We start from the raw sequence: 26726 nt of genomic DNA on the forward strand, positions 1-26726 counted from the left end.
TTACATTCTGATAATTGAAATAGCTAAGTTTTGGTTTGTTTTACTTTGGAGCTATGTAGAAGCAAAGGGAAAGTGATAAGAACACAAGAACAGCCTTTTGGATCAATCCAATAGCCCATCTAGTCCAGTATCCTGTTTGCATAGTGGTCGACTAGATATCTTTGGGAAGTCCACAACCAAGACCTGAGTACTTTCCACTCCTGTGGTTTCTAGCAACTGGTATTCAGAAGCATGTTGCCTCCAGCCATGGAGCCAGAGTGTTGCCATCATGGCTAGTAGCCATTGATAGCCTTGTCCTCCGTATAGCTATTTATTTATTTATTATTTTATTTATATCCCACCCCTCCTCCCAGCAGGAGCCCAGGGCGACAAAGAAAAGCACTAAAAACACTTTAAAACATCATAAAACAGACTTTAACATATATTAAAACAAAATGTCTTAAAAACATTTAAAAAAAGCTTTAAAGCATCTTTTTTTTAAAAAAAATTTAAAACATCTTTTTTTAAAAAGGTTTAAAACATATTAAAAAGAAATTGTCTAATAGTTGTCTAATCCTCTTTTAAAGCCAACCAAATTGGTGGTCATCGCTGCCTCTTGTGGGAGCAAATTCCATAGTTTAACTAAGTGCTGTTGAAGAAGTACTTTCCTTTGTCTGTCCTGAATCTTCCAACATTCAGCTTCATTGGATGTCCACAAGTTCTAAAGTTATGAGAGCAAAGTTTTTCTCTCTGTCCACCTTCTCCATGCCATGCATAATTTTGTACACTTCTATAGTGATGGCATGTGTGTTGGTTAGACCCATTATATGTTGATGTGGTTCCCAGAGTTCACTGGCCAAGTCCAGATGATGTCAAGCAACAGTGTTTACAAAACTTACAAAAGTTGCATTTGTACCACCATAATTATTTGAGCAGAGCGGCTCCAGTCCTGTAACCAAACACATACAGTGATAATTAACATTGACTGGATGAGTTTCAATAGCCTTGTAATACATTTGGGAGTCTACAGTCAAGGTCAGATGTCTACTTTATGACATCAGGCCCTAAAATGTTTTAATATTGTTAACTAGAAAAAACAGGGAAGGAAAGGGAGACACCAGAAGAGTTAAAGGAAACGTTTGCTGAGATAAATCTCAGGGAAAGGACTTGAGGGATGTGGCAAAGTATAGGCAATCTAAGGACATTTGAATAATTAATACATTTACTTTAAGTTTTGTGGAAGGATTTGGCAAAGAAACAATGGCCCAGATCCAAAGAATTGTGGAGCTTGTTCTGTGAGTCTGAAAAGTCTCACATGAGTTTTCCCCCACCAAATAGCCCACTACGCTGGATGGCAAACTCTGTCTCCTAACACTGGAACAAGTCTCCCTCTCTCATAACACTAGAACTTGTAGACATCCAATGAAATTGAATGTTGGAAGATTCAAGGTAGACAAAAGAAAGTCCTTCTCCACACAGTGCATAGTGAAACTATGGAATTGGCTTCCACAGCAGGCAGTGATGACCACCAACATGGATGGCTTTAAAAGAGGATTGGACAAGTTCATAGAGGATAAGGCTATCAAAGGCTATTAGCCATGATGGCTATGTTTTGGCTCCATGTTTGGAGGCAGCATGCTTCTGAAGATCACTACCTGGAAATTGCAGGAGGCGAGAGTGCTGTTGAGCTCAAGTCCTACTTGTGGGCTTCCCATGAGCATCTGGCTGGCCACTGTGAGAACAGGTTGCTGGACTAGATGGGCCCCCAGTTGCAGGGCTTTTTCTTACGTTCCTACATTTCTTTTTAAATGGACTTGTATGTATATCAAAAGCCATCTCTGATGCCGTAGAGTGGGGTAGGTTCTTGCTGCCCAAAGGAAGAAGCTCCACAGGGTGAGCATAAGCCAGTGATGGGGAACCTATGGCTTGGGGACCACATGGTACCCCTGCCCTAATTTCTTGTCCTCTGAATAGTGGCAGAGAGAGAGAAGGTGGCATAGAGCCCTATGAAATATAGCTAGGGCCCTCCATTTTTGGCTCTGGCTCCACCCACTGCTCGGATGCAGCCCCCAATGTATTATCTTTGAAGGAATGCTGTCTTCAACAGGAAGAAAAATGTTCCACACCCTGGCATAAACGCTTGAACCTAGTCTAAGCTAACTAAGAACATAGGAAGTTGCCTTATATTGAGTCAGATCATTGGTCCATCTAGCTCAGTATTGCATACACTGACGAGCAGCAGCTCCCTAGGATCTCTCCCAGCCCTACCTGAAGATGCTGTGGATAGATGCTCTACCACTGAGCTACCCTCACCCCCCAAAAAGAATCTCCTGGATTCTGGCCTTTGCATAGTAACATTGTTCTCTGACTACTATAGCTTTTCATGCATATGAGGCCTACTGCATTTATAGAAAGCCACTTTCAATAAAAATTCGTATACTATTCAGTCAGGACAATCCCCTGCTTTCTTCCCCAACTCCAAGTTTGGATCTGGAAAAGATGGCAGGGAACTTGCAAGTTGGCTGTTGATGTGGCACACTAGGTGTTCTGGCAATGCTGTGGGCAGACAATCCTCAGCCTTCTTCCCAACCTTAGAACTGGGAGAGGTGGTAAGGATTGCCATACAACCACTGCAATCCCCCTCAACCTCTGCAGATCTATAGTTGAGGGCAGAAAACATGGACGCCTCATATATCCATATATGTTAAGGGGTTTTTGTTCCAAAATGCATAGAGTTAGTTTTATGTGATGTGACTTTTTGTGTTAATTGAATAGCCAAAAGCTACACTTCTGAATGCAAACACATTTTTTGAGCAACCAAAAGACAACTGTACTAATGGACATCACCAGATAGTCAACATAGGAATCAAATTGATTATATAATTGGTAGCAGAAGATGGAGAAGTTCCCTACTTTCTGCGAAAACAAGACCAGGAGCAGATTGCTTTAACAGATCATGAGCTAATAATATTGAAAATCAGAGAAAAGCTTAAAGAACAACAACGAAGCAATCATAATACCAAAATACAATTTAAATAACACCCCAGAAGAATATAAAGATGAAATAAGGAACAGATTTGAGGCATTAAATTTAGTTGATAGAGAACCAGAAGAACTATGGAGTGAAGTCAGAGACATTATCAGGGAAGAATGCAAAAAGACAATACCTCTAGTTAAAAAGAAAGACTTCAATGGATGACTAATGAAACTCTTAAAATTGTTAAAGAAAGAAGGAAAGCAAAAGCAAAAGGAGACAGAAACATGGTTAGAACCTTAAATGCAATAATACAGCAACTATTTGGGACAAATGTAGGGACAAAGAGAACTATTATGATAGTCATTGTAAAGAAATAGAAGAGGAAAACAAAAAGGTAGAACAAGAGCTGAATTCCAAAAGATTAGAGAAATTAAAGGGAAATTTAAATCAAGAGTAGGGATGTTGAATAATCAACAGGGGAACACACTAACTGACCGAGATGAATTAAAAGGAAGATGGAAACAATATACTGAAGAGCTCTATAAAAAGATGCAAGGATGGCAGATTCATTCATGGAGGTACCGTATGATGAAGAACCAGAAATTTTAGAATGTGAGGTGAAAGCTGCTCTTAAAATACTTGGAAGAAACAAATCACGAGAAATAGATGGCATACCAATAGAATTGCTACAAGTTACTAAGACTAAATCTGTCCAAATTTTGGCAAAAATTTGTCAAGAAATATGGAAAAGAAAACAGTGGCCCACAGACTGGAAGCATTCAGTATACATCCCAATTCCAAAGAAAGGGGATCCCAGGGAATGCAGTAATTATCAAACTATTGCCTTAATATCCTATGCAAGTAAAGTAATGCTCAAGATTTTATAACAAAGGCTCTTACCATGTATGGAGCGAGAAGTGCCAGATGTCCAAGTTGGATTTAGAAAGGGAAGAGGTACCAGAGACCATATCGCAAACATACGTTAGATAATGGAACGGATCAAGGAATTTCATTAGAAAATCACCCTGTGCTTTATAGATTATAGCAAAGCCTTTGACTGTGTAGATAATGAAAAACTATGGAATGGTTTAAAAGAAATGGGGGTGCCACAGCATCTGATTGTCCTGATGCGCAACCTATATTTTGGACAAGAGGCTACTGTAAGGACAGAATATGGAGAAACCAATTGGTTCCCAATCGAAAGGGTGTGAGACGGGTGTATTTTATCACCCTCTTTATTTAATCTATATGCAGAACATATCATACGGAAAGTGGGATTGGACCAAGATGGAGGTATGAAAATTGAAGGGAGAATATCAATAATTTAAGATATGCAGACAACACCATACTACTTGCAGAAACTAGTAATGATCTGAAATGAATGCCGATGAAAATTAAAGAGGAAAGCACAAAAGCAGGACTACAGCTGAACATCAAGAAGATATATCACTGAACACTAAAGTCAGGATCAGGGTTTGAATCCCCACACAGCCATGAAGCTCACTGGGTGACCTTGGGCCAGTCACTCCCTCTCAGCCTCAGAGGAAAATGGAAATGGACTGCCTTCGAGTCGATCCCGCCTTATGGTGACCCTATGAATAGGGATTTCATGGTAAGCGGTATTCAGAGGGGGTTTACCATTGTCTTCCTCTGAGGCTGAGAGGCAGTGACTGGCCCAAGGTCATCTAGTGAGCTTCATGGCTATATCGGGATTCGAACCCTGGTCTCCCAGGTCATAGTCCAGCACCTTAACCACTACACCACACTGGATCTCCAGCCTCAGAGGAAGCAATGATAGACAACCTCTGAATACCGCTTACCATGAAAAACCTATTCATAGGGTTGCCATAAGTCATAATCGGCTTGAAGGCAGTCCATTTCCATTCCATTTCATGTATGGATGTGAAAGTTGGACAGTGAAAAAAGCGGGTAAGAGAAAAATCAACTCATTTGAAAAGTGGTGTTGGAGGAGAGCTTTGTGGGTACCATGGACCGTGAAAATGGCAAATAATTGGGTATTAGTACAAATTAAACCAGAACTATTACTAGAAGCTAAAATGATGAAACTGAGGTTATCATGCTATGGACCCATAATGAGAAGACATGATTCACTAGAAAAGACAATAATGCTGAAAAAACAGAAGGGAGTAGAAAAAGAGGAAGGCCAAACAAGAGATGGATTGATTCCATCAAGGAAGCCACAGACCTGAACTTACAAGCTCTGAACAGGATGGTTTATAACAGATGCTATTGGAGGTTGCTGATTCATAGGGTGGGCATAAGTTGAAATCGACTTGAAGGCACATAACAAACACTTCTGAAGCAAAAACACCTATTGACATTTGTGGTCTTAACTATAAGTGAAGCTAATCATTTGGACAAACTGGGAAACAATCTATTTATGGCAGCATTGCTATATTTCCTTGTTCTTAAAATACGTCTTAAAAATAATATTTTGCGAAATTAGATTTCCAGCCGTTGCAATACAGTCTTGAAGATCTGGCAGGGAAAAAGCCATCATTAGATTTGCCTTTTAACAGCAGAGGACATTTGCACTGCACGAGACTCCAGGCTTTATGCTGTCCTAAAGTCTTCCGCACATTGCTGAGATCTTTTGGCAGGCATGGTCTTTCAGCTCATGCTGGGTAACTGGGGAAGTTGCAGGCGGCATCTCTGTCTCAGACTGTCTGTCTCCCGTCTTCCCGGCTGTCAGATGCAACTTGAAATGGTCTCTTGTGAAGCTACAGAAGACTTAGGCATGGGGGGGCAGGCTGTGCTGGGTAGTGCAACACACCACTTAATATGTATTGTGGTCAGCTCTGCTCTTGAATTCCTGCTATGCAGGAATTTGCTCCTGGCAGGAAGTGCAAACCGATGGCATGGATTCCATTACAGATATCTCAAAAACATTTGGTATGGTTCTAATAAGGAACTCTTCGCTGTCCGCTTACAGCAAAGGGTGAATCCTGCTTTTAACAGATGCTGCTTTAGCCATTCAGTGAAAGTGAAAACAAAAATCTGGTTTATAGAAACAAATTCTTTGAATTAAAGGCATAAATACCTTGGCTGGGATCCAGAGAAGCGTGTGGCCAGCCAGGCTCCATTGTCGCCTACGGAAGGCAATGATCTGCAAGTGAAGCTTAGTCTATAACCAGTGAGCAATGCTAGGATGCTGGCCCCTTATCTTCACAAATGAGTTATTTATGTATATGGAATTAAGGACATATGTGACCTCTTATATAGAAAAGCATTTGGTTTCTTTTGACCCAGTGACTTCTGGCTTATTGATTCTCAGCTAGGGAATGAGAGGATTTGTGAACGCTGATGGGGATTTATGCTTCTTGCCCTCAAGAGCATTTTAACAAGCATCTAGCAAATGTTTCTGAGTCTGAGTATGCTCCCTAGTGTGTTTATAAATTCAGCCGTCCTCACTTCCACAAATACAACAGCTCTGGGAGATGAATCAATTGAATTTCATCTTGCTTTTTCACCGCGCCCCCTTGCCTAGAGTATAAAACAAATCCTTCTCTTACAGTTAAGTTCTGTGCTATTGTTCATAAAAGTAGACCTGTTTTAAATTGAAATCATGTCCTTTTCTTTTTTGCCCCAACCCCAAGGACATTTGGAGCTCTTTTCCCATGACCCTCTGGGTATGTGATAGGCATTTGCTTGAAAACATTTGTGCATGTTGAAACTTGGGAGTGAGGCTGTTGTGTATATACGTTGCCAGAAATGCAGCTTGGCTTTTGGCATGCCACCTCAAAGTACCCTTTTCAAGCATTTGCAGTGCCATGCCAACTTTTTTTTAGTTTTTGCTATTACATTTGCTGTTTTTTATTGTGCAAGATAACCTGAGAACATTTACATTGAAGGGTGCCTAAGGACAGTTTCCCCCAACCCTAGTACCTTCGTGATGTTTTAAATTACTACCTTCATCATAATGTTTTTAATTGTTGTAAACCACCCAGAGAGCTTCGGCTATGGGGTGGTATACAAACACAATAAATAAATCAATAAATCATCCCTGATCATTGGCCATGCTGGCTGGGGCTGATGGAATTGACAACATCTGGAGAGCATCAGATTAAGGAAACCTGCTGAGCCCTGCACATGGTGGTGGATTCACACAACTAGATGTCTACTGCAGCTCACTATGGCAGTCAGCTAGTGCCTGTTTGTGCACCCAGTGGTTGTGTGAAGAGACCCTTGCCTGGAAGCAGATCACATGTGAGTCTCTGCATCTAATGAGTGGGCTGAACATCAGCATGAAGGCAGGCCTTCCAGATGTTACTGGACTACAATCCCCATCATTCCTGACCTTTGGCCATGCTGACTCAAGCTGATGTGAGCTAGGAGTCCGATAGCATCTGGAGGGCCGGAAGTTCCTCATCCTTGTTTTAAACTATCTCATTTCTTCATACTCCTCTCTGTCTCTAGTGTGAAGGAGCGGTCACAGTTCTGCTGTGAGTTATGTAGATTTTTAGAGCCTTACCTATGCACAGTGGTGCAGAGCTAGCAACAATTTATTATGCAACAAAATTCCCACTGAACTAATAACTTCTTGTGCCTGCTTTTTTTTTGTTACAAGAAAACTCAGTTTGACACCTTGACGCTGATGTTGGGTTGGGTTGGTGGAATAGATTCTCTGCAAACACAAGCAGATTTTTTTTATGGCCTGATAGATGAGCAGCTCATAAGTCTTTACTGATACATTGGGGGGGGTTGTCAGTGTTGTTCTTCAAAGTCTTCTCAATACAGCTGTTAGCAAGCATATTTAAACTCTGTAATATATAGTTGGTCTGAAACACAATCCCAATTGTGTTTTGTGCACTTAGCCATAAGCTGTGGCAGCTACCACTGGAACTGGCTGTGTTTGCAGTGCTTCCAGTAATGTCATTTTATAAAATGTCAGGATGTATGCTGAGGCTTGATAAAAGCTTAGTTAGACTGGCTGTCATCCATCTTCCACTTGAATCTTCCTGTTTTGACATTGACTGTTTGGGAAAACCCACTTCGGGGGGGGGGTGTATGTGCTTTCAGTTGTATGCTGTTTGCAAGATGATTTGATTCAAAGCCTTCTGACAATTTATCGGTTATGGTTTCCAGACATTGGGATAGTGCAAGACTCTGCTGTTTTGCAAGACTTGGTCGTTATATGAGCAAGCCAGGAAAGGCAAAACCGCTGAAATGAAGTCCCAAAGGCTGATGTTTTAGTATAGGAGATCTTGCATCTAAATCTCAGTGATGTATATATCCTGATCTCCTGCTTTACCTCAAATTAATTGAATTCTTCATCTGTGCTCTCCCTTTTCCAAACTGTTGGCCCTCAGGAATCCAAGTAGCCAATTAATGCATTAGACAAAAGCCATTTTTATTCTTGCTATGCCAGTGCTTGCTATGGTGGACACAAAGTGTGAAAGAGAGAGGGCATATCTTGCAAAAGTCTGGCAAGTCAGCACAGGCAGAATTAAAGGTGGCACTCTGTGGCATGTCTGAGCACCTTCCCTTTGTGCTCTATGATATTCATTGCAGGAAACATCAGTGCTGCAAAGGGTGAATCGTAGGAGTTGAGTTCAGTGATTGTGCCTCCTTTCTCCTCCTCCTCTCTCTCTCTCTCTCTCTCTCTCAGCTAATCACCAGTGTACAATTACTGCCTACTTTCCTATCTGTGTCCAAGTTTGCTGCGTTAGTTTCTGCTTGTCAACCCTTCTGTCCCACACACAGAGAGAAGATAACAGTAACATTGGAAGATTATGCTGGAAAGATGGGTGTGGTGTGAAGTTCAGAATGGGAGGGGAGATTGGGCTTTGCAGAAGACAGCTTGCCCCCTTGTTTCCTGTTCCTGACTGTGAGATTTGTCATTTTTCCTCGGAGACCCTGAGATGGAAGTTAAAACCCAGAAACTTTAAGCCAAGTTTCTGCAATGAGGCAACTTTAACAAACCAGTTCCCAATGTTTTCATAGGCAGTTTCGGATACACAGCTGGGATGATACTGCTATGCATGCATACCTGGGAGTGAGGCCAACTGAACACAATGGGACTAACTTCCAAGAAAGCATGCGCAGGATTGCTCTGCAAATCTGATGCAACTTGCTTAGAAAAGGGTATGTTTTCAAGGTTTTTAATTTGTTTTTTAATTTACAGAATGTTGTTTGGAACATTCATTTAACAAGTCACACCATGGATTTGGGTGACTTGTTTTTAATTGGATCTCTTAACATTCATTAAAACACCTGTATGTGTTCACTCTCCCCCTCCCCCACCTTTATTTTTATGTATTTAAATATTTATATACCACACTGTTGTAGAAAAATTATATAACAAGGCAATGTTCATCATAAAAATACAATATTATAATAACCTTCTGGGGCAGCACAAACCGGCCTCTTCCATTTGGAAGAGAGATTGCTAATTTATGGGAAAAAGCAGAGAAGGGCTATGGCTGGAGAGGGATCATGGTCTGCTGAGAGTCCCGAGGGCCAGATAGAGAGGCCTGGAGGGGCCACATTTGGCTCCTGTCCCTGATTTGATTTTGAATTAATTTAATATTTGTATGTTGGTTAACCATCAACCAAGTTGAGGTCAAAGCCTGAGGCTCCTCATCCCAGGATTAAAACAAGGGAACACATTTTACAGCACCCTGGCTGTTGTATTAGAAGGGAGGAAAGGTGTACTCCTGCCTCCTTTCGGCTTGCATCCGATGACTGAGTTTGGCTTAGAAACTGAAGCCTCGAAAATGGGGTTCAATCCCAACAGTCTGCTGGGACTGGAACAGAGTAAACTGTGTCTGAGAGAGACTCTAAGCATGGAATATTGTGTGCTGGCAAAGACAGAGTGATCCATTTCAAATTCACTTGTTCAAAGTTTTTCTTGGACATTTGTTTTTCTTAATAATGTTATCTGTTATTTAGTTTAATTTTTGTAAGTTGTATTGCTTTTATTGATGTATTTTTATACTTGTGTTTATTTTTCTTTGTAAGCCGCCTTGAGGGCCTTTGGTCAAAAGGTGGGGTCTAAATAAATTTAAAATTAATTAATTAATAATAATAATACAGTTGTGGCATCAACAGGAGCTAGGAGGAAGGTTTGTCCTTGCTTAGATGCCCTGCCACCCACTGCCAGGTGTTCATTAGCAACAATGAACTATTTAGCAGAGTCACAGGACTATCTGCTGTCATGCAATAGTAATAGCAGCAGCAGTGTCCTTTCCTACACCTGTGATTGGCATCTCAGAACACTGATCATGCCCTACAAAGTTCCCAATAGTGCCTGTTTATGAGGGCCATGCAGAACGTTCTCTGCTCGGGAGATTGAATGAGTGCAGCTTGAACACGAACAGTGAGAGCATAAAGCAGCTGGGGAATATCTTGGTCTCCTTGGACATTCCATCTCTGACCTTGAAGTCACTATACTTTAAACAAAAAAGAAAAAGATCGGAGGGCTGGTTGGAGAAGGAAGCCACCTCCCTGGAATTCATTTGCAAATTTGAACACTGTAGGCTGCGGTTCTGATAACAGCTATACACACGCATACACACTCACTTTTCCCAACCCCTTAATTCATTTTTGAATGGAATATCAAGCTGGGCTGAGCTAAGAAGAGACAGATGATTATTAGGTAGGATAAAAGAGGCAGAGGTTTTGTTATAGTTTACAGTTAAATAGTATTTTGTTGATTTCTAAAAACCTATGAAGTCACAAATAGAACAAAAATTGTACACTGTGTCTTGTGGCTTAGGACTGTAGATAGTATTGTCACTTTAAAATACTTGTCCCCATGTGATGCATGAAACAATGTTTAGCATTCATGCTCCAACACAGGGCTTCCTTGTTTTGCTTCTCACCTGCCAAGCACTCCTTCTACCAAGTGGTGCTCAGTACTTGTTCAAAGCGGTGCCTGCCCTCTTCCATGATGCTTTTGAACACTTTGATTGGGGGGGGGGGAAATCCAGCCCCTCAGGCTGAACATACTGGCCACTTTTGATCTAACCAGACAGATCCCGTATTGTTTCCATGTCTCTCAGATTAGGAGTTGTGTCACAATAGCCTCAGGACCTTGTGTCGCTGCCAGGTTTTCAGATGGACAGTGCTCAAGCTTGGTCAGTCTGGGCAATTCATCCAGTGATCCTTCCTACACTGCCCACCTTCTGCTAAGATAAGAATGTAAGAAGAGCTTATTGGATCAGGCCAATGGCCATCTAGTCCAGCATCCTGTTCTGACAGTGGCGAGCCAGTTGCCCATAGGAAGCCAACAAGCAGGACCTGAGCGCAAGGGCACTCTCCCCTTCTGCGTATTTGGAAGCATACTGCCTCCAACTATAGAGGCAGAACATAGCCATCATGGCTAGTAGCCAGTAATACCCTTCTTGTTGTTATGTGCCTCCAAGTCGACCACGACTTATGGCGACCCTATGAATCAGTGACCTCCAAGAGCATCTGTTATGAACCACCCTGTTCAGATTTTGTAAGTTCAGGTCTGTGGCTTCCTTTATGGAATCAATCCATCTCTTGTTTGGCCTTCCTCTTTTTCTACTCCCTTCTGTTTTATTATTATCTTTTCTAATGAATCATGTCTTCTCATTATGTGTCCAAAGCATGATAACCTTCATCATTTTAGCTTCTAGTGATAGTTCTGGTTTAATTCGTTCTAACACCCAATTATTTGCCTTTTTCACAGTCCATGGTATGTGCAAAGCTCTCCTCCAGCACCACATTTTGAATGAGTTGATTTTTTTCTCATCCACTTTTTTCACTGTCCAACTTTCACATCCATACATAGAGATCGGAAATACCATGGTCTGAATGATATGAAGAAGTATTTTCTTTAGTCTGCCCCAAATCTTCCAGTATTCAGCTTCAATTGCTTGCTGCATCTTTAGTTGTGGAGAGAGGGCCAAATCTTGCTGGCGCTGTGTATCTGATGAGTGTTGAAGTAGCCCTATGTATTTAACATCTCATGCATCACATTAACAAGGCTGTTTGTCTGGAATGGCTTATTCTCCACTGGGGTCAGAGCCTTCTGCATCGTCGGTGGAACTGAAGGGCAGAGCTTGGAAAAGTTATTTTTGAACTACAACTCCCATCAGTCCAATCCAGTGGCCATGCTGGCTAGGGCTGATGGGAGTTGTAGTTTAAAAAAGTAACTTTTCCAAGCTCTGCTGAAGGGTGCATGGAATGCACCACTGAGAGTACTCAGTACTGCTTGCCTTTCAGCGCTGTGCTTTTGCATGTTGCCACTGTACTAGATTAAAGGAAGAGGGGTGTTTCACAGTGTCTGAGCTTACTAGGCCTGACAAAATGGTGTGTTTACCAGCATTAGGGCTCTTGTGCCTAATTCTAATCTCTAGACCAGGGCCCTGATCTGCCACCCACCCAAAAAATATTTTTTCTGCACTCCCCAGATGCCACCAATTTTGCAAGCAGTGGCAAAAAATGAAATTTCAGGGGAGAGCAGAAGTTTCCGCCCAGCAGCCTCAGCCTCACGGGGATACAAATCCCCCCTTTCCACTTCTCTAGGCAATTGAGCATCAGGCTACCAGTTCATAAGTTCCAAGGAAGGATTAGCAGAGAGATCTCACATATTTTATTTATTTATTTATTATACTTGTATACCGCCCCATAGCTGAAGCTCTCTGGGCGGTTTACAGTAACTAAAAACAAATACAATTTAAAATACATCTTTTAAAAAACAATTTAAAACACAATTTAAAACAATATAAAACACATGCTAAAATGCCTGGGAGAAGAGGAAAGTCTTGACCTGGCGCCGAAAAGATAACTGTTGGCACCAGGCGCACCTCGTCAGAAAGATCATTCCGTAATTTGGGGGCCACCACTGAGAAGGCCCTCGCCCCTGTTGCCATTCTCCGAGCTTCCCTTGGAGTAGGCACCCGGAGGAGGGTTTTTGATCTTGAATGTAGTGTACGGGTGGGTTCGTATCGGGAGAGGCATTCCATCAGGTATTGTGGTCCCAAGCCATGTAAGGCTTTATAGGTCAAAAACAGCACCTTGAATCGAGCTCGGAAACATAAAGGGAGCCAGTGCAAGCGGGCCAGAATCAGTTTTATATGTTCGGACCATCTGGTCCCTGTTACCAATCTGGCTGCTGCATTTTGCACAAGCTGCAGTTTCCGAACCGTCTTCAAAGGCAGCCCCATGTAGAGTGCATTGCAGTAATCTAATTTAGAGGTTACCAGAGCATGGACAACTGAAATTGTACTTTGAAATATTTTTTAATGTACTTAGGGTACTTATGTGTGCACAGTAATGTGTGTGTGGGGAGACTAGCAACACCTGCTTTCGATTACATAAGAACATCCTGCTGGATCAGGCCAATGGACCATCTAGTCCAGTATCCTGTTCTCGCAGCGGCCAACCAGATGCCAGTGAGAAGCCCACAAGATTGTGTTGATGCCACAAAAAAAGAAATGAAGAAGTGATATTGTCTTCAATTTGAAGCATTTTAAAATGCTGAAAAACAGCTTTTGAGTCACACAGTCTTCCCACAATGTTTTTTTTCTTTTGAGGGGGGTGGAGGCTGAATATTTATGCCTATGGAAGAGTTCTTTTGTGATACTAAAAGGCTTCCTTTCTCCATTTTAACACTCAGATTGGCGTTATCAGCAAGGGAGACGCTACATCCATTTGTGTAAAACGTGTGATATTTTGGAGAGAGTTAACTCTCCTTAATATGAGCAGAGTGCTGCAAAAAAACAAACAAAATGGGCAGATGTGGAATGAGACACTTGTTTTGGATTTAGGACGCCTTGAAAATGCAGCATGCCTATTTGTGCAATAGCTTTTTAAAAACAGCCAGGCAGCTGGCTTCCAGGAATACTTGTCCATGTCACATATATTTGACACCTTTCTTGTCTCTTGAGGCCATACTACATTGGATATTTTATTATTAAAATGCAGCATTTTAATGGATCTCTGCCATATGGTTGAGTCATCTCCTCTGTTAGGTCCAAACCCAACACGCAAGTCGCCCTGTCAACCCCAACTCGCTTATTACACCCGGGAAGAGTGCGGAGTTGAGTGCAAATGAACCCACTATCAGAGATCAAGTAACACGAGACAAAAACCTTTGCAAAGGGGACCCAATATTTACAAGCCGAAGCAGGCCAGCATGGGAACCTCGTTTATTGGTGTTCAAAGGTTTATATAGGCTTACCCTGAAGTTTACAATATCGGATTCACGTCATAAAATACAAAAGAAGCAATTGCTAACTGTCATAGCTTTGGGGCATATGTAAGGAGGTAAAGGGGTACAGGGGGAAGGACAAAGTGGAAACATCAAGACTATCTCTTAGACTCTATGTCTGCATATTTTGCATGTCCTTGAGATAAGCACTATGCAGGAGCAGACAAAGGCAACTATTGAGGGGAGGCCGAGCTGCAACCGGGCGCCCCCTAAACTGGAGACAGACATGATATTACTTTGCTTACATATCAAAGGAGTTTTACAAGTCAAGGTTTGTGGGACATTGGAACAGCGTTTGACATTCCTATGCAAGGCACATTAGTAACAATAAGCAAGGTTATAAGCATAAATGTGATACAGAAATGCATAGTAGGGACGTGTCCAGCTTAAACCGGCTTTTATTATGCGAGCCACTGGAATGTAGGTAAGGGTCAGGTCACCAGGAAATAAACCGACATTTTATATCAAAAGTCAAATAAAGGCCACTTTGGTTCTATTTCCCATAAAGCCCAAGCTGGTTAAGGTAAGACAAGTGAACTATAGTTTTACAAGCACTGGGGATTTCAATTTAACCCCAACACCTCCATCTCATGATTTGGGGAGGATTATGCATGGATCTTGCAAAGATTATGCAACATAACAAAAGAAAATAACCGTGAGAGCACAATAGTGTCTAAGCATTTTTATTGGTCAGAACATGGAATCAACTTAAAACAAATACTTGATAAAAGAATAACATTATTATTCTTACTGTGGGGAAAATGGGTTTCATACCTTTTCATAAGAATAAAGTTGTGGGTGAGCGGGATGTCTAATTTAGTGCAATGGCAGACTACTGAAAGCTTGTTCAAGGCACCAGTTATTTCAATGTGTTACCTTTTTCCTAATAAAAAATTATATATTTCTTCCTATGAAGTGTAGTTTAATATATAATTTTTGTGTGGGAAGCACTAAATTAGTCACTTCTTTCATCCATCTGTTCCTGGAAACTGTTCAAAACAGCTAGGAATCTACTGACTTGCTTGGTGCAGCAGAAATAATAAAAAGCTTGGCCTGGAAAGAAAGCAACCTGAGCATAAGAATCCTGTAAATTATGACATTGGCCATGATACTGGGAACTTATGGCAAGAGTAAGCCTAATGTCAGGACTGCATTTTCCCCAACCCAAAACAAGCCTAAGTATAGTTTTGCCTTGTCTGTTCCCTTTGCTCCCTTTTCGTGTTTTCTCCACTGTCACATTTTAGATTGTAAAGTTCTCAGGGCAGGGATGTGTTTGCAGGCTTGTATCTTGGGAAGGGCCCATACCTCAGTGGTTGGGAATTTGGTTTGCATGCAGAAGAAGGTCTCAGGGTCATTCGCTGTTCTCTCTAGTTTAGACAGGAAAGTTCCCATCCCTGAATCCTGGAGAGCCATTATCGTCAGTGCAGACAGTACTGAGCTAGATGCACCAGTGGTCTGAATCGGTATGAGGCTTCTTCCTGTGTACTGATTGTGTTAACTGAACAAGGATTTTTTTAAATATTGAGTTGAAAGAGTTTAGGTTTATTGTAGCATTGTAATTGTTTGATAATGGTTCACATTGTTTGTCTTGTGATACTGTATTGTAAATGAGATGCTGGCTTGCATTTAGAGGGAAAAGTAGGGTTGTTGTTGTTATTATTGTTTCATTTATGAATTGCTTCCTATGAGGCATCTTGAAGCAGTTTACACTACAATAAAACATATTTAAAAGCAATTTAAAAACAAAAAAGCAATTGCATATAAAACAATTTTGAAAACAACAGTAATAATTACATAATCAATTTCAAATCCAGTACAGATATCAACCAGGATAAAAAATAAAAGAAATTCCACTTAGAAGGCTAATTGGAAGAGGAAAGTCTTCAACAGGCACTGAAAAGACAATAAAGACAGTGTCTGACTGATGTGTAACAGGAGGGAGTTCCAAAGGGTAGGTGCTGCCATATTAAAGACCTGATTCCGATACTAAGCGGAATGGACCTCTTGATATAGATGGTATCTGTGGGATGCTCTCTCCTGCAGAACACAGTGATCATTTGGGTATATCAGGGATGAGCTATCCTTTAAAGTATCCTGGTCCCAAGCTGTGCAGAGTTTTGTACACCAGTAGCAGCACTTTGAACTTAGCGTGGTAGCTAATGGGCAGCCAGTGCAATTCTTTTAGCAGCAGCATAATATGATGGTGATATTCTGCCTCGGTTGAGGGTGATGTACATGTTCATGCCACATTTCTGGCATCTCCAGATCAGTATTCTAGTGGTAGCAGACCTGGGAACAGCCTCCATTGCTTGAATCATTGGGCAGCCACTACCACTTAAGAGTAGACAATACTAGACCGGGGGTGTGTGTGTGATGGTCCAGGCAGCTGCATAAGTTTACATATCATTGCTTGTGTTTCACTGCAGCCTCCCGCATTCACAGATGGTGCTGTATAAACAGCAAAATTTGTTGTCATTGGTGTTGGGGTGGGGTTCTCCCTAATGGAGAAAAGTTGATAGGTGCAGGAGAATTTATTTACAATTTGGTGATCAGATTTCCTGGTGCATTTTGAACATCTGTGTTCTTCAGAGGAAGCTATTCAGCATCTACTCAGTAATAAAGCAGATGAAGGAAGCCAGCATTTCCAGTGTTGAATATTAATCAGAATTAGAGGAGAGCTGCCTTTTTGTTCTTTTGGTTTTCAGACAATAATTTACTTTATTGGGTAGCAACTTGGCTAGAGTTGGGGGGGCAGCATGTGTCCCGGTGGCTAATTTCACGTGGCAACAGCAATCTCAGTCTTTCCCAGTAGGCCAATGAGTGGGGAGGAAGAGGGAAGATGCGGCAGAAAGAGAAAAGTTTTGTGGTGTGTAGCTCTTGACAGAGAAAACATACCCCACATCTTTGCTAGAGTCTGAAATATACCAGAGTGCTAGTCTTAACTGAACAGATGTTGAGTGGATGCCCCTGAAGAAGAACAAAGCAGTTGGAATGTGTATTTCTAAACTAATTTCTAAACTTATCCTATTGCATCCATTGACTGTGCCATTTCTCCATCTTTCGCTGGTGTGATGCAAACCTCTTTCCCTTTGTCCAAAGCAATTGCTGCTTTCCCAGAGTGGTGAGCTGCCATCTTTGTACTAATGTAGCAAGGAAAAGGCAGGAGAAGCCTCGCTTTTTGAAGGAGTGTCTGGGATGTTGGGTTTGAAGGGAAGTACTGACAGCTGCACCTCCTGGACATGGCAACTTTTTATTTCTTGTTCTTCACAAATTTTGTTTCCAAGATGTTCTTCATGAGAAGGTCCTTATCCCCTCTCTAGGTAGAGTATACCTTGCCAGCGGTGGCATCACCATTTGCTTTTCTAAGAGGAGGGAAAAGATGTCATGGAGGGAGAGACAGACAGATATTAGGAAGGGAAGAAAAGTGCATACAAGAAGGAGAGGAGCAAGACAGATATTTGTAGTGAGAAATTAAAAGTGGCTTCCAGATGGATGATGGGTCTGGAAAAAGTAAAGGCTATGTGTGTAGGATATCATTTGAGAGAACAGAAATTTCTCAAATTGGAGTTCCTCATGTAATGGTCTTAGCACCAGCACTCTAATGACAGGACTACATATTGTGAATCACAGATGGGGTTCCCAAACCTAGGTTTATCTCATAATGCAGGAGTGAGTTGTTTGCAGACCAGGCACAGCAGGCAGGATATTTTAGTATAATTTGCACTGGAAAATGTTCTGATGTTCATTCATTCATTCATTTTTATATAATTTATAATATAATATAATATGTCCTGCCCTTCCTTCCAGCAGGAACACAGGGTGGCAATTTAGCATGCTTGCTTTGTTTGCATTTCATAAACCTAATATTTGTATTTGCAGTTGGCACCCATTCATTGTTGCTAATGTACTTACGAAATGGAAATTTTTGTGTGGAAAAATAAAATTTATCTGGAAAATTTCCTGCTCCGCATCACTGCTTATGTGGAAACTGCTTTCACTTTCATGGGTGCATGCACATGTGTGCTTTTCTTCATCTTTGGCTCTTAAAGCTTTTCAGTCTACCTAAATGGGCTGATTGAGTCTAGATACTTTGTGTTTGGCTGGGTGTATAGGTGCAAAGCTACTGTCTCTGACACTATAGCCTTTTTGTATTTCTTTTTAAAAGCACATATTCACACCCTTAAAAAGCTCATGAACCACTTGTCTTGGCTTTTGCATCTCAGATGTACATGTTATTAGCTTCACTTTTCAGTGTGTGTCTTTTTTAAGGAAGTGCCTCTAGTATTGCTAATTAAATTGTCCTAGTTGGTTGGATGGGTAACTTGTCAGCTAATAAATGTATCAACAACAAGTAGCTTCTGGAAATAAGTTTTTATGGCTGCTGAATGGAGGTGGAATAAATATACCCAGATACCAGAGAATTGCTCATACTTGGCTTAGCTGCACGCAGAGGCCCATTGTTTTCAGCTTCAAAAAGTCAAACTATGATTTTAAGGCTGCTTTTAAAACAATGAAATTCAGGGCTTCTTTTTAAGCGCTTTTCCCGGCGTCTGCCTTTTTTGAAGCTGCACACTGCTACTCCTGCAAAGCCAAAGAAGAAAGACAACATCCTGGCTGTTTGCCTTGGGGATAGAGGACACAGAAAATGAGGACCATGATATATTTAGAGGTGTGAAAAGAGTAGTGTTTGGATGTGCAGAATGTGCCTTGTTGCAGTTTGATTTCACAGATATGGGAAATATTCCCTCTAGAAACTGGCCTAAGAGCCTGGTTGGTAACCTATTTTTTAATTTTGCAGAGACAATGTTTTAAGCCTGAGCAAGGGTTTATATTGCCTTTTTTGTCCATGTGCTTTATTTGCTCAGAAGCTGAGGGATGCACGCAAAGTGCTCCTTAACTCTTCCTTAGCTTTCCTCATGGCAGAAGCAATGTCGGAATTGCTCCCGGTATGCGTTGCTGATCCCTGTGCACATGAGTCAGACAGGCAAGTGGGCTCAAGCAATTAAAATGTACAAGAGGAGAAATCCACCAAAACTTTTGCTATTGTCAGACTGGAGAGGAGGAGCCGTGGGAAGCTGCCTTTTATTACTAGCTCAGGCTATTTGTCCATTGACTCCAGAGGTCTTCCACATCAACTTTGTTTTTATGTACACTGCTTAGAAATGCAAATGTTTAAGCGGTATATAAATGTTTTTAATAGCTAAATTTAAATAAACTGCTACCTGGGCATGTTAACTGACAGGGACGCACCACAGCTCAGTGTTGGTGCACATGCTTTGCACACAGAAGGCCTCAGATGCAATTTATGACAGCCAAAGTGTATAATAAATGGGATTTCAAAGTATGCTGGGATTAAATTTGGAAGCTCCTAGAGGTCTGATTCCTCCCCACACACACACACACCCTTGACCACTACCAGCTGCCTGTTCCTACCTTAAGGTGTTGGCTTATCTCTGTGCTGTGGCTCTGGAACAGAAAAAACATAAGGTGCTTGAAATTAGAGGGTGTAAATTGGGGGCAACATGGACAAATATACCTTCCTATCAGTAGTGTAGTGGCAAATTCAGAAGTACAGGGGCCCTTCATGATAGTCACACCATGCCACCTCCCAGCCACGCCCCCGGGATTCACTGTCTCTTACGCAATCATGAAATTATACAACCAGAATAAAACTGCTGTGTGCATAGGCTGCACCCCATCTCTCTCTCTCTCCTCCCCTCTCTCTCTCTCTCTGGCAATAAATGTTGCCAGAAACCTTTTCGTTTTTAAGAATTCTGAAATGAAGCCAAGTGTGGGATGAGGATAGGGAGACTAAAGTACCTTTGCCATGAATCTCACTTACCCTAGGAGTCAATCAACATGAAAGGGGAGGTGAGTGTTAGCTAATGAGAATAGTCTTCTCAGTGACTGACTCATCTTCTTTCACTCTGATTGGCTCCAGTCAGCCTGAAAGGACAAGAAATTATGTTAGCCAAGTGAGGAGAGTCTTCTCAGTGGCTAACATGCTCCCCTTTCATGTTGATTGGCTTGTACATAAGGAGCCTGCTGGGACCCTGCTTCCAAAAAAGTAAGGGGTCTATGCCCCTCTGAAATCCTGAATGACGACACCCCTGCTTCATATACATTTAACATTGTAGGCTAGGAGTAGATTACCAAATGATATTCCACAGAATGGGTTGGTTGGTTCAGATGTAATGTCAAACAATAGTTTGTGCTAACTATAGTTTAGAATCAAAGCCATGTTCTTTATACCAGATATACCCTCAAGCCATGGTTTATGCAGTTTTCCCCATACCCACTTCCTCTGCAGATCCTCAAATCCTATCCTAAACAGCGGTTTACAAGGGCAGAGCAACATCCTAACTCATAGTGTCAGTGTGGCTGTGACATCAAACCACAGTTTGCCTGAATTGTAGTTTTAAAAATGAGCTTCAAACTATGGTTTTACACTCTGGATTTGTAGCCAGTCACAAGGCATGGGTTGTTGGATGTGCTGATTCAGTTATATTGACAAACTTGTCTAACTTTATACCTGAATCATCTCAATGTGAAGGATAACTTCTAGGATTTAGATCACATTTTGATGTAAACATTCTCCCATGTAGAGCAGTATGCTCCTAACTAGTAACAAGTTCCGGTCTTATGAGGGGACTTTTTTTTTAAAAAAGTGCAAAATGTTGAATTGAAACTCCTCTGGAGGTTTTCGTACCTCCACTCTCCATACCTCTAATTTATTGAAGTTAAGATACGGAGGCTGTCTGTTTGCAATTGAAGAGTATCAAACAAGATATTATCCAGTCAGATTCATGATCTAATTTGAATGTCTTTGGGTTCTTCTACTAAGCCTAGTTGTGCGCTCTGCAAACCACTTAAGCCAGCTGATCCCTTTTCGAAGTTTAGAAAGGCATGGAGAATGAGGCACGCATGCCAAAGAGCAAATATTTATGGTTATAAACGTCTTGCCCAGTGGAGAAGGATCACTGAAACCCCAGCCTTCATTGAGCCAAAGGATCAAGGCAATTAGTGCAGCAATTGCCCAGCACTAGTTGTGTTTAAGGCTTCTTTTGAAAGTGAGTTGGGTCCCTTTCACAGATAGGCCTATGTGAGAACCAAAACATTTTGTCACCGAGGAGCAAGACAGATGGGATTTTGCCATGTGCACAGCAAATACTTGATCACCATGTGAGACACTGAAGGTTTAGCAGTATTACAGCAGTATCATAAGTGATGGATTTTTAAAAGTTCTTAAAACAACTACTAGAGAACCTTTTTGAACGCCTGTGGCACACTTCCAATTTTACAGCATTTCCCATGTCGCCTCACAAATTGTAATTTGGCCAGTTTTAAGCAGCATTTACTGAATTAAGCAGTTGTGGCATATTCGGTGTGCTCATATTCCAAGCTTTTAGAACAGGGGTGGGGATCCTTTGGCCCTGCCCAAATGTTAAACTGCCATCCTCCCTGACTATTGGCCATGCTGTCTAGGGATGATGGGAGGGGGTTTCAAACAACATCTAGGTTCCCCTCCCCTGCTCCAGAGCGAGATCAAAACACTGCGTGCTGCGTGTGAGAAGTGGGGTGGGGAGACTTCCCTAGAAAAGAGAATTCTGGGAATGGGTGACTGTTGCTTAGTCTCTACAAAATCTTGTGTGTGTGTGTAGATAAAGTATTTCCTTTTATGCAAACATACATTTTTTCTTTTTCTTAATTACCTTCTGACTGACTGAGATAGATGGGTCGGATGTGGTGGTGGTAATTGTTCTTGTCCTCTCTTGAGAAGTACAGGCAATAAATCACCCGTCATTTTATTGCTGACTTGCAGGTTTGCTGAACAATGAGAGGCAGCCTGACACACTAGCTGCATGCTGCCAATGATTTAGTCTTTAGTTTCCGCTCTTGGCCTGAGAACACGGGCCTACTTTATGTTAGCATTGCTCTTTCCCCTGTGGTTCTTAATTCTGTGCACATTGAAGGGGGAAGGAAAGGGTTAGGGTTGTCAGGATATTTCTTTTTAAAACTAGGTAGAGGATTTCTTGCCATTTTAATTGCAAATCAGTGGGGAAATCTGTTACCTTTAAAGAGAGAAGGGTTCTGGCCTTCTTGTATGGTCTGAATTTTAAAGCCACAGTTATTATACCAGTGCAGTCAATGGTTCACAGACAAGATTTGTGATTTTGAGACCTTATCCCAGTCTGTTTAGGAACTGCTTTTTAAGATGTTTTAAAATATTTTTAAAAAGATGTTTTTAAGATGTTTTATTTTTGAGATGTTCTGAGTTGTTTTTAACGTGTTGTCCTTTGTTCATTTCCCTGGGCTTCTTCTGGGAGGAAGGGTGGGATATAACAACAACAACAACAATAATAAACAATAAATTTAGATGTGATTTGACTGTCTATTTCATAATTTCCTTTCTAGGCCTTTTTTTAAATGCCTGAGGGCACAATTTGTGTTTGTGTGTGCATTCTAGTGTCTGTCATCAATATGGACAATGCCTCGCTATTGCTATGGGCTACTTATGGAAAAGAGAGTGTTTGTTTATTTTACCTGCCCTTCACCATGAGGTGAAGATTACAATCAAGAGAATATGGTGGCTCCTGAAATATGTAGCTCAGGTGTCCAAAGCCAGAGGTGCAGCATAGGGTGAAAATTGCACACCTCTGTGGGAAGGAATCCCACAGCTTAGGGATTGCCACAGAGAAGGCCGTCTTCTGGACACCTACCTCCTGAACCTCTGAGGGTGGTGGAACTACCAAGAGGCCCCGCCTCTGTCAACCTTAACACCCCTGAGTAGGCCAGTAGACATGGAGATGGTCTTTGAGATATTTGTCCTAAATCAGTTAGGGCTTTAAACTTAGATATGAGCACCTTGAATTTGGCCCTGGAATGAACTGGCAGCCCATGCAGCTGTCTTGAAACAGGTTATGTGGGTTCTAAATGGAACACCTATAGACATCCCTGTAAGTCAGGTTTGTGCAGAATCCATGTTAGTGTAACTCACATTCTGAATCCTGTATAAATTAAACTGAGATGCATATTATTGTGCAACTTATTTTGCTTCAGCTGCTGTTGGAAGGGGGGGGAAACACAAGAACTGAATTCTGCTTCCTCATAACTGGAAATATGTCCTGATCTCTGTACATCCTGTACTTGCAATAAGCAAGCATTGTTGCCAAACACTATCAAGGCTATCTTTGTGGGCATAAGACAGGGGTCTGCAATCTTTTTCAGCCCATGGGCACATTTGGGATTTTATTGTAGGTACTACCACAACATAGTTCTCATGGGCGGGGGTGAGAGGAATGGCCAGTCACAAAATAGCAAGAAGGTTAAAAGTCAGGTCTAAGATCAGATCATGTATTTGCATGAATTTTACATAGAACAACCCCATCAAACTAAAGTCTACTTTGGTATCTATAGAGTGCACAATAAGAAGCAGAGATCCAGCACCACCATGGCACAAAAACATGGATCCAAGGCGCAGGTCATGAATCTTAATTGTTTTTACATGAGATGCCAACAAAACCACTGTGAGATCACAGAAGATATCTTTGGACACCTATGATTTGATGATGATTTTGAGGATGCAGGAAAGTGAGAGACTTGTAGGTGTTGCATTGGGTAATGGTGCCTTCACGGCTAGAAACTTGATTTTTTTTAATGAAAGCATGCAGTTCTGAATCCTGCAATAAATACTAACTTATGTGCTCAGTTATAGCCATCATGCGGGGAGTACATGCACATCCCTAGCTATACAGGTCAGTTGGAAGAGCTGCTTCAATAATAGGAGCATTAAATTGCCACATGCAGATATTCACAGTCCTTTCTAGGGCTGCTTTCATACTGCACTTTATTCCATTATTTGGACAATTTCTTACCTGGTAATTTGCACATTATATTTGATCTTTCACATGACACACAAGCTAGCTGCAGAATTCTAGTGAAATGTAATGCAAGTTTAGCGCAAATTTCCACGTTAAATGATACCAGAAATAATTCGTTAGCAAGGCTGGGAACCCGGAAGGTTACGGGAGTTTTTTGCTAGCTGCAGCTGCTCACATGACAGGCACCCCAAAATGCAATGTGTTCCCGACCTTTAGTTGCACAGGATTTTTTTTGCCTGACAAAAATTGTACCGCTATTCCAGCATCAGTGCAGATAGCAGCAGCATTTCCTACACACACCCTGTGTTGATACAACTAAAATAATTTAAAAAGTCAGTCAGCCCCATGTGTGAAAACAGCCTGGGAAAACAACCATGGTTTCTTTTTTCCGTCAACAGAGTTGGCAGTCCCCTCTATGATGATGAAGCCTATAGAGAGCCATCTTCATTTATAAAAGCTGAGATTTCTCATGATTCCATCAAGAATCTTGTCTTTGCTATGTTGCCCTGAGGTAACTGGACATTTGCTTGTTTAGTATACAATTATTACCCCTGTAATTATATTTCATTTTTTAAACTGAGGCTTAAGATGGGAAAATAGGCTTTCCAGAGCAACCACCAAAGACTGAGATATGAGCAATGGTGTGTGTGTGTGTGTGTGTTTATTTCTAGGACTGGAACAGATTATTTTCCCCAGTCTCCTCACACTCCATTGTGTTGACAACAGTTAATTATTTATAGAAGGTCTTGACCTTTGCCGTGCAGCACAAGTTAACGTCTGTAGTACCTTTTTAAACATGCAGTTTAAACTTTTAGAATTGTTTAACTAACAACAACAACAACAAACCCAAACAGCTTGAGTAGAACTTGAAGTACATGCTGCTTTTTGGCCAAAATGTTTGTTTTGGGACAGTCTGTCTTCCATAATTCATCTTTTGAGGATGTTTTTCTTTGTAAATGCATTCCTTCTAATCTTTGCCTCTTAGAATAGAACAGAGCACATTTAAAGTGTTCAGCTTGAGTCAAATCTTTCAGTAAGTGTGGACTGACTCAAGCCTTGCATAGTCTACTTCGTCAACAAAAATCCTCATATTCCACTGATGCATGTTTTAAATTTATAAAGCAAGAGTTCATGTTTTTCGTATTTGAGCAGCAAAAGCATGGCTAATCTGTCATAAGTGATCCTGAGTTTGCACTCTTCCTTGAAAACGTAAGTGCCAGGCTGGATAATATCAGCTATCTTGCATTTTTTGCAATAATTTAGGGATGAGGAATCTGTGGTCCTCCAACTCTCATCTCCCTAGCCAGCATGGCCAATGACCAGAGAAGATAGGAGCTGTAGTCCAGAAACTAGAACCTCCAATTCCCCCTCCCCTGCTCTAGGTGACCCACCAGAAATTGGCTAGTGGGTTGCAGTCTATCTTCTTCCCATCTGTCAGATACTCTAATATGTCTGTTGATGACTTTTTAAAGGCATGCAATCATGCAAGTCCATGTCATGTTTTCGTACCGAACAGGCTGAGTGAGGCAAAAATGGTATATTGCAATGTATATTGCTTATAAGGTTTCATTTTGGTAATTAACACTGCCATTAGCTAATTCAATGTTTGTGCAGTTTTGCTATCCGCAGATCTAAAATGCTTTGGAAGTGCTAATTGGTCTGATAGTGTTATCAAGTACTGTTTGCTTCCCTCAGGTCAGGACTGATTTTTATCAAAGCTATTCCATAACCAGGCAGCAAATCTTATTTTCAAAGCATTGATTTTAATTGTGCTGCCATCAGGTGTTTTCTAGAGAAGGATCCATTTTCTCTTTGTTGAAATCATAACTGGAATTACAGGTCAATGGAGCCTGTCTTTGGGAGATACTCATTGGTAGTCCCTGAAATACTGTTGGCTTTGAGCAAGAAATGTAACCTTCCTTGATCAGGTCCCCAGGTATGATACAAATGCACATGAGGCCACCCTTCTGCTGAAGCAGATCTGGGAATGGTTAATCTCTGGATGAGGGACAGCCTGGGAACTTTATGTACACCCCGTTGAGCTCCATGATGGAAGAAAAGCAGGATATAAACTTAAGAAAATCAATTAAACATAAAAATAATGAATTGTAATGAAATGTGCCTATGTAAGATTTACATTTTTGTTTAATCTGCCCCATCTCCAAGGAAGACGTTTCTTCTTCTATTGATACCCTAGCATGGATAATTTTGATGTTTATTAGCACATTTTACAAAAATACTTCAGAAATCATAAAGTGATATACATTATATGCACTACAATAAGCCAAATAAAGTAAATGGGTGCATATATTTTTTAACCTTGTTGCTGTAATACATTGTTATATGCCTTCAAGTCGATTACGACTTATGGCAACCCTATGAATCTTTTTTTGGATACTGTACATTCATAGGGTTTTCATGGTAAGATGTATCCAGAGGTGGTTTACCATTGCCTTCCTCTAAGCCTATAGTACCCGGTATTCCCAGGAGGTCTCCCATCCAAGTACTAACCAGGCCTGAGCCTGCTTAGCTTCCAAGATCAGACGAGATCGGGCGTGTTCAGGGTAGCTGCTATAATACATAAGAGTCCAATTCTCTATGAACAAATTATTCTGTCTCCTGCCTTCTTTAACCCTTACAATGTTGGTCAGTTTAACTAAATATACAATATCCTATAATTTAACAA

The 26726-nt window shown here is 41.2% G+C and overlaps 1 protein-coding gene and 1 pseudogene across 8 annotated transcripts in view; one reads left to right on the forward strand and one right to left on the reverse strand.

Annotated features, from left to right (window-relative positions):
• The window catches only part of RAI14 (retinoic acid induced 14), a 135489-nt gene that overhangs the window by 42226 nt on the left and 66537 nt on the right, over positions 1–26726 (forward strand). For 5 of the 8 annotated variants that reach the window (XM_061616007.1, XM_061616015.1, XM_061616043.1 and 2 more), the window contains exon 2: positions 24439–24551. The exons of 2 other annotated variants lie outside the window; for them this stretch is intronic. In XM_061616007.1, the coding sequence (XP_061471991.1) occupies positions 24510–24551 (42 nt within the window). In that variant the 5' untranslated portion in view covers positions 24439–24509. Of the gene's footprint in view, positions 1–8920; positions 9062–24438; positions 24552–26726 lie in introns of all 8 variants that reach the window. One more of the 8 variants, XM_061616070.1, reaches the window with a different exon arrangement.
• On the reverse strand, positions 26503–26619 carry LOC133375849 (5S ribosomal RNA; annotated as a pseudogene).

This window comes from Rhineura floridana, chromosome 1 (genome assembly GCF_030035675.1).
Source record: "Rhineura floridana isolate rRhiFlo1 chromosome 1, rRhiFlo1.hap2, whole genome shotgun sequence".
NCBI classification, from domain to species: Eukaryota; Metazoa; Chordata; class Lepidosauria; order Squamata; family Rhineuridae; genus Rhineura; species Rhineura floridana.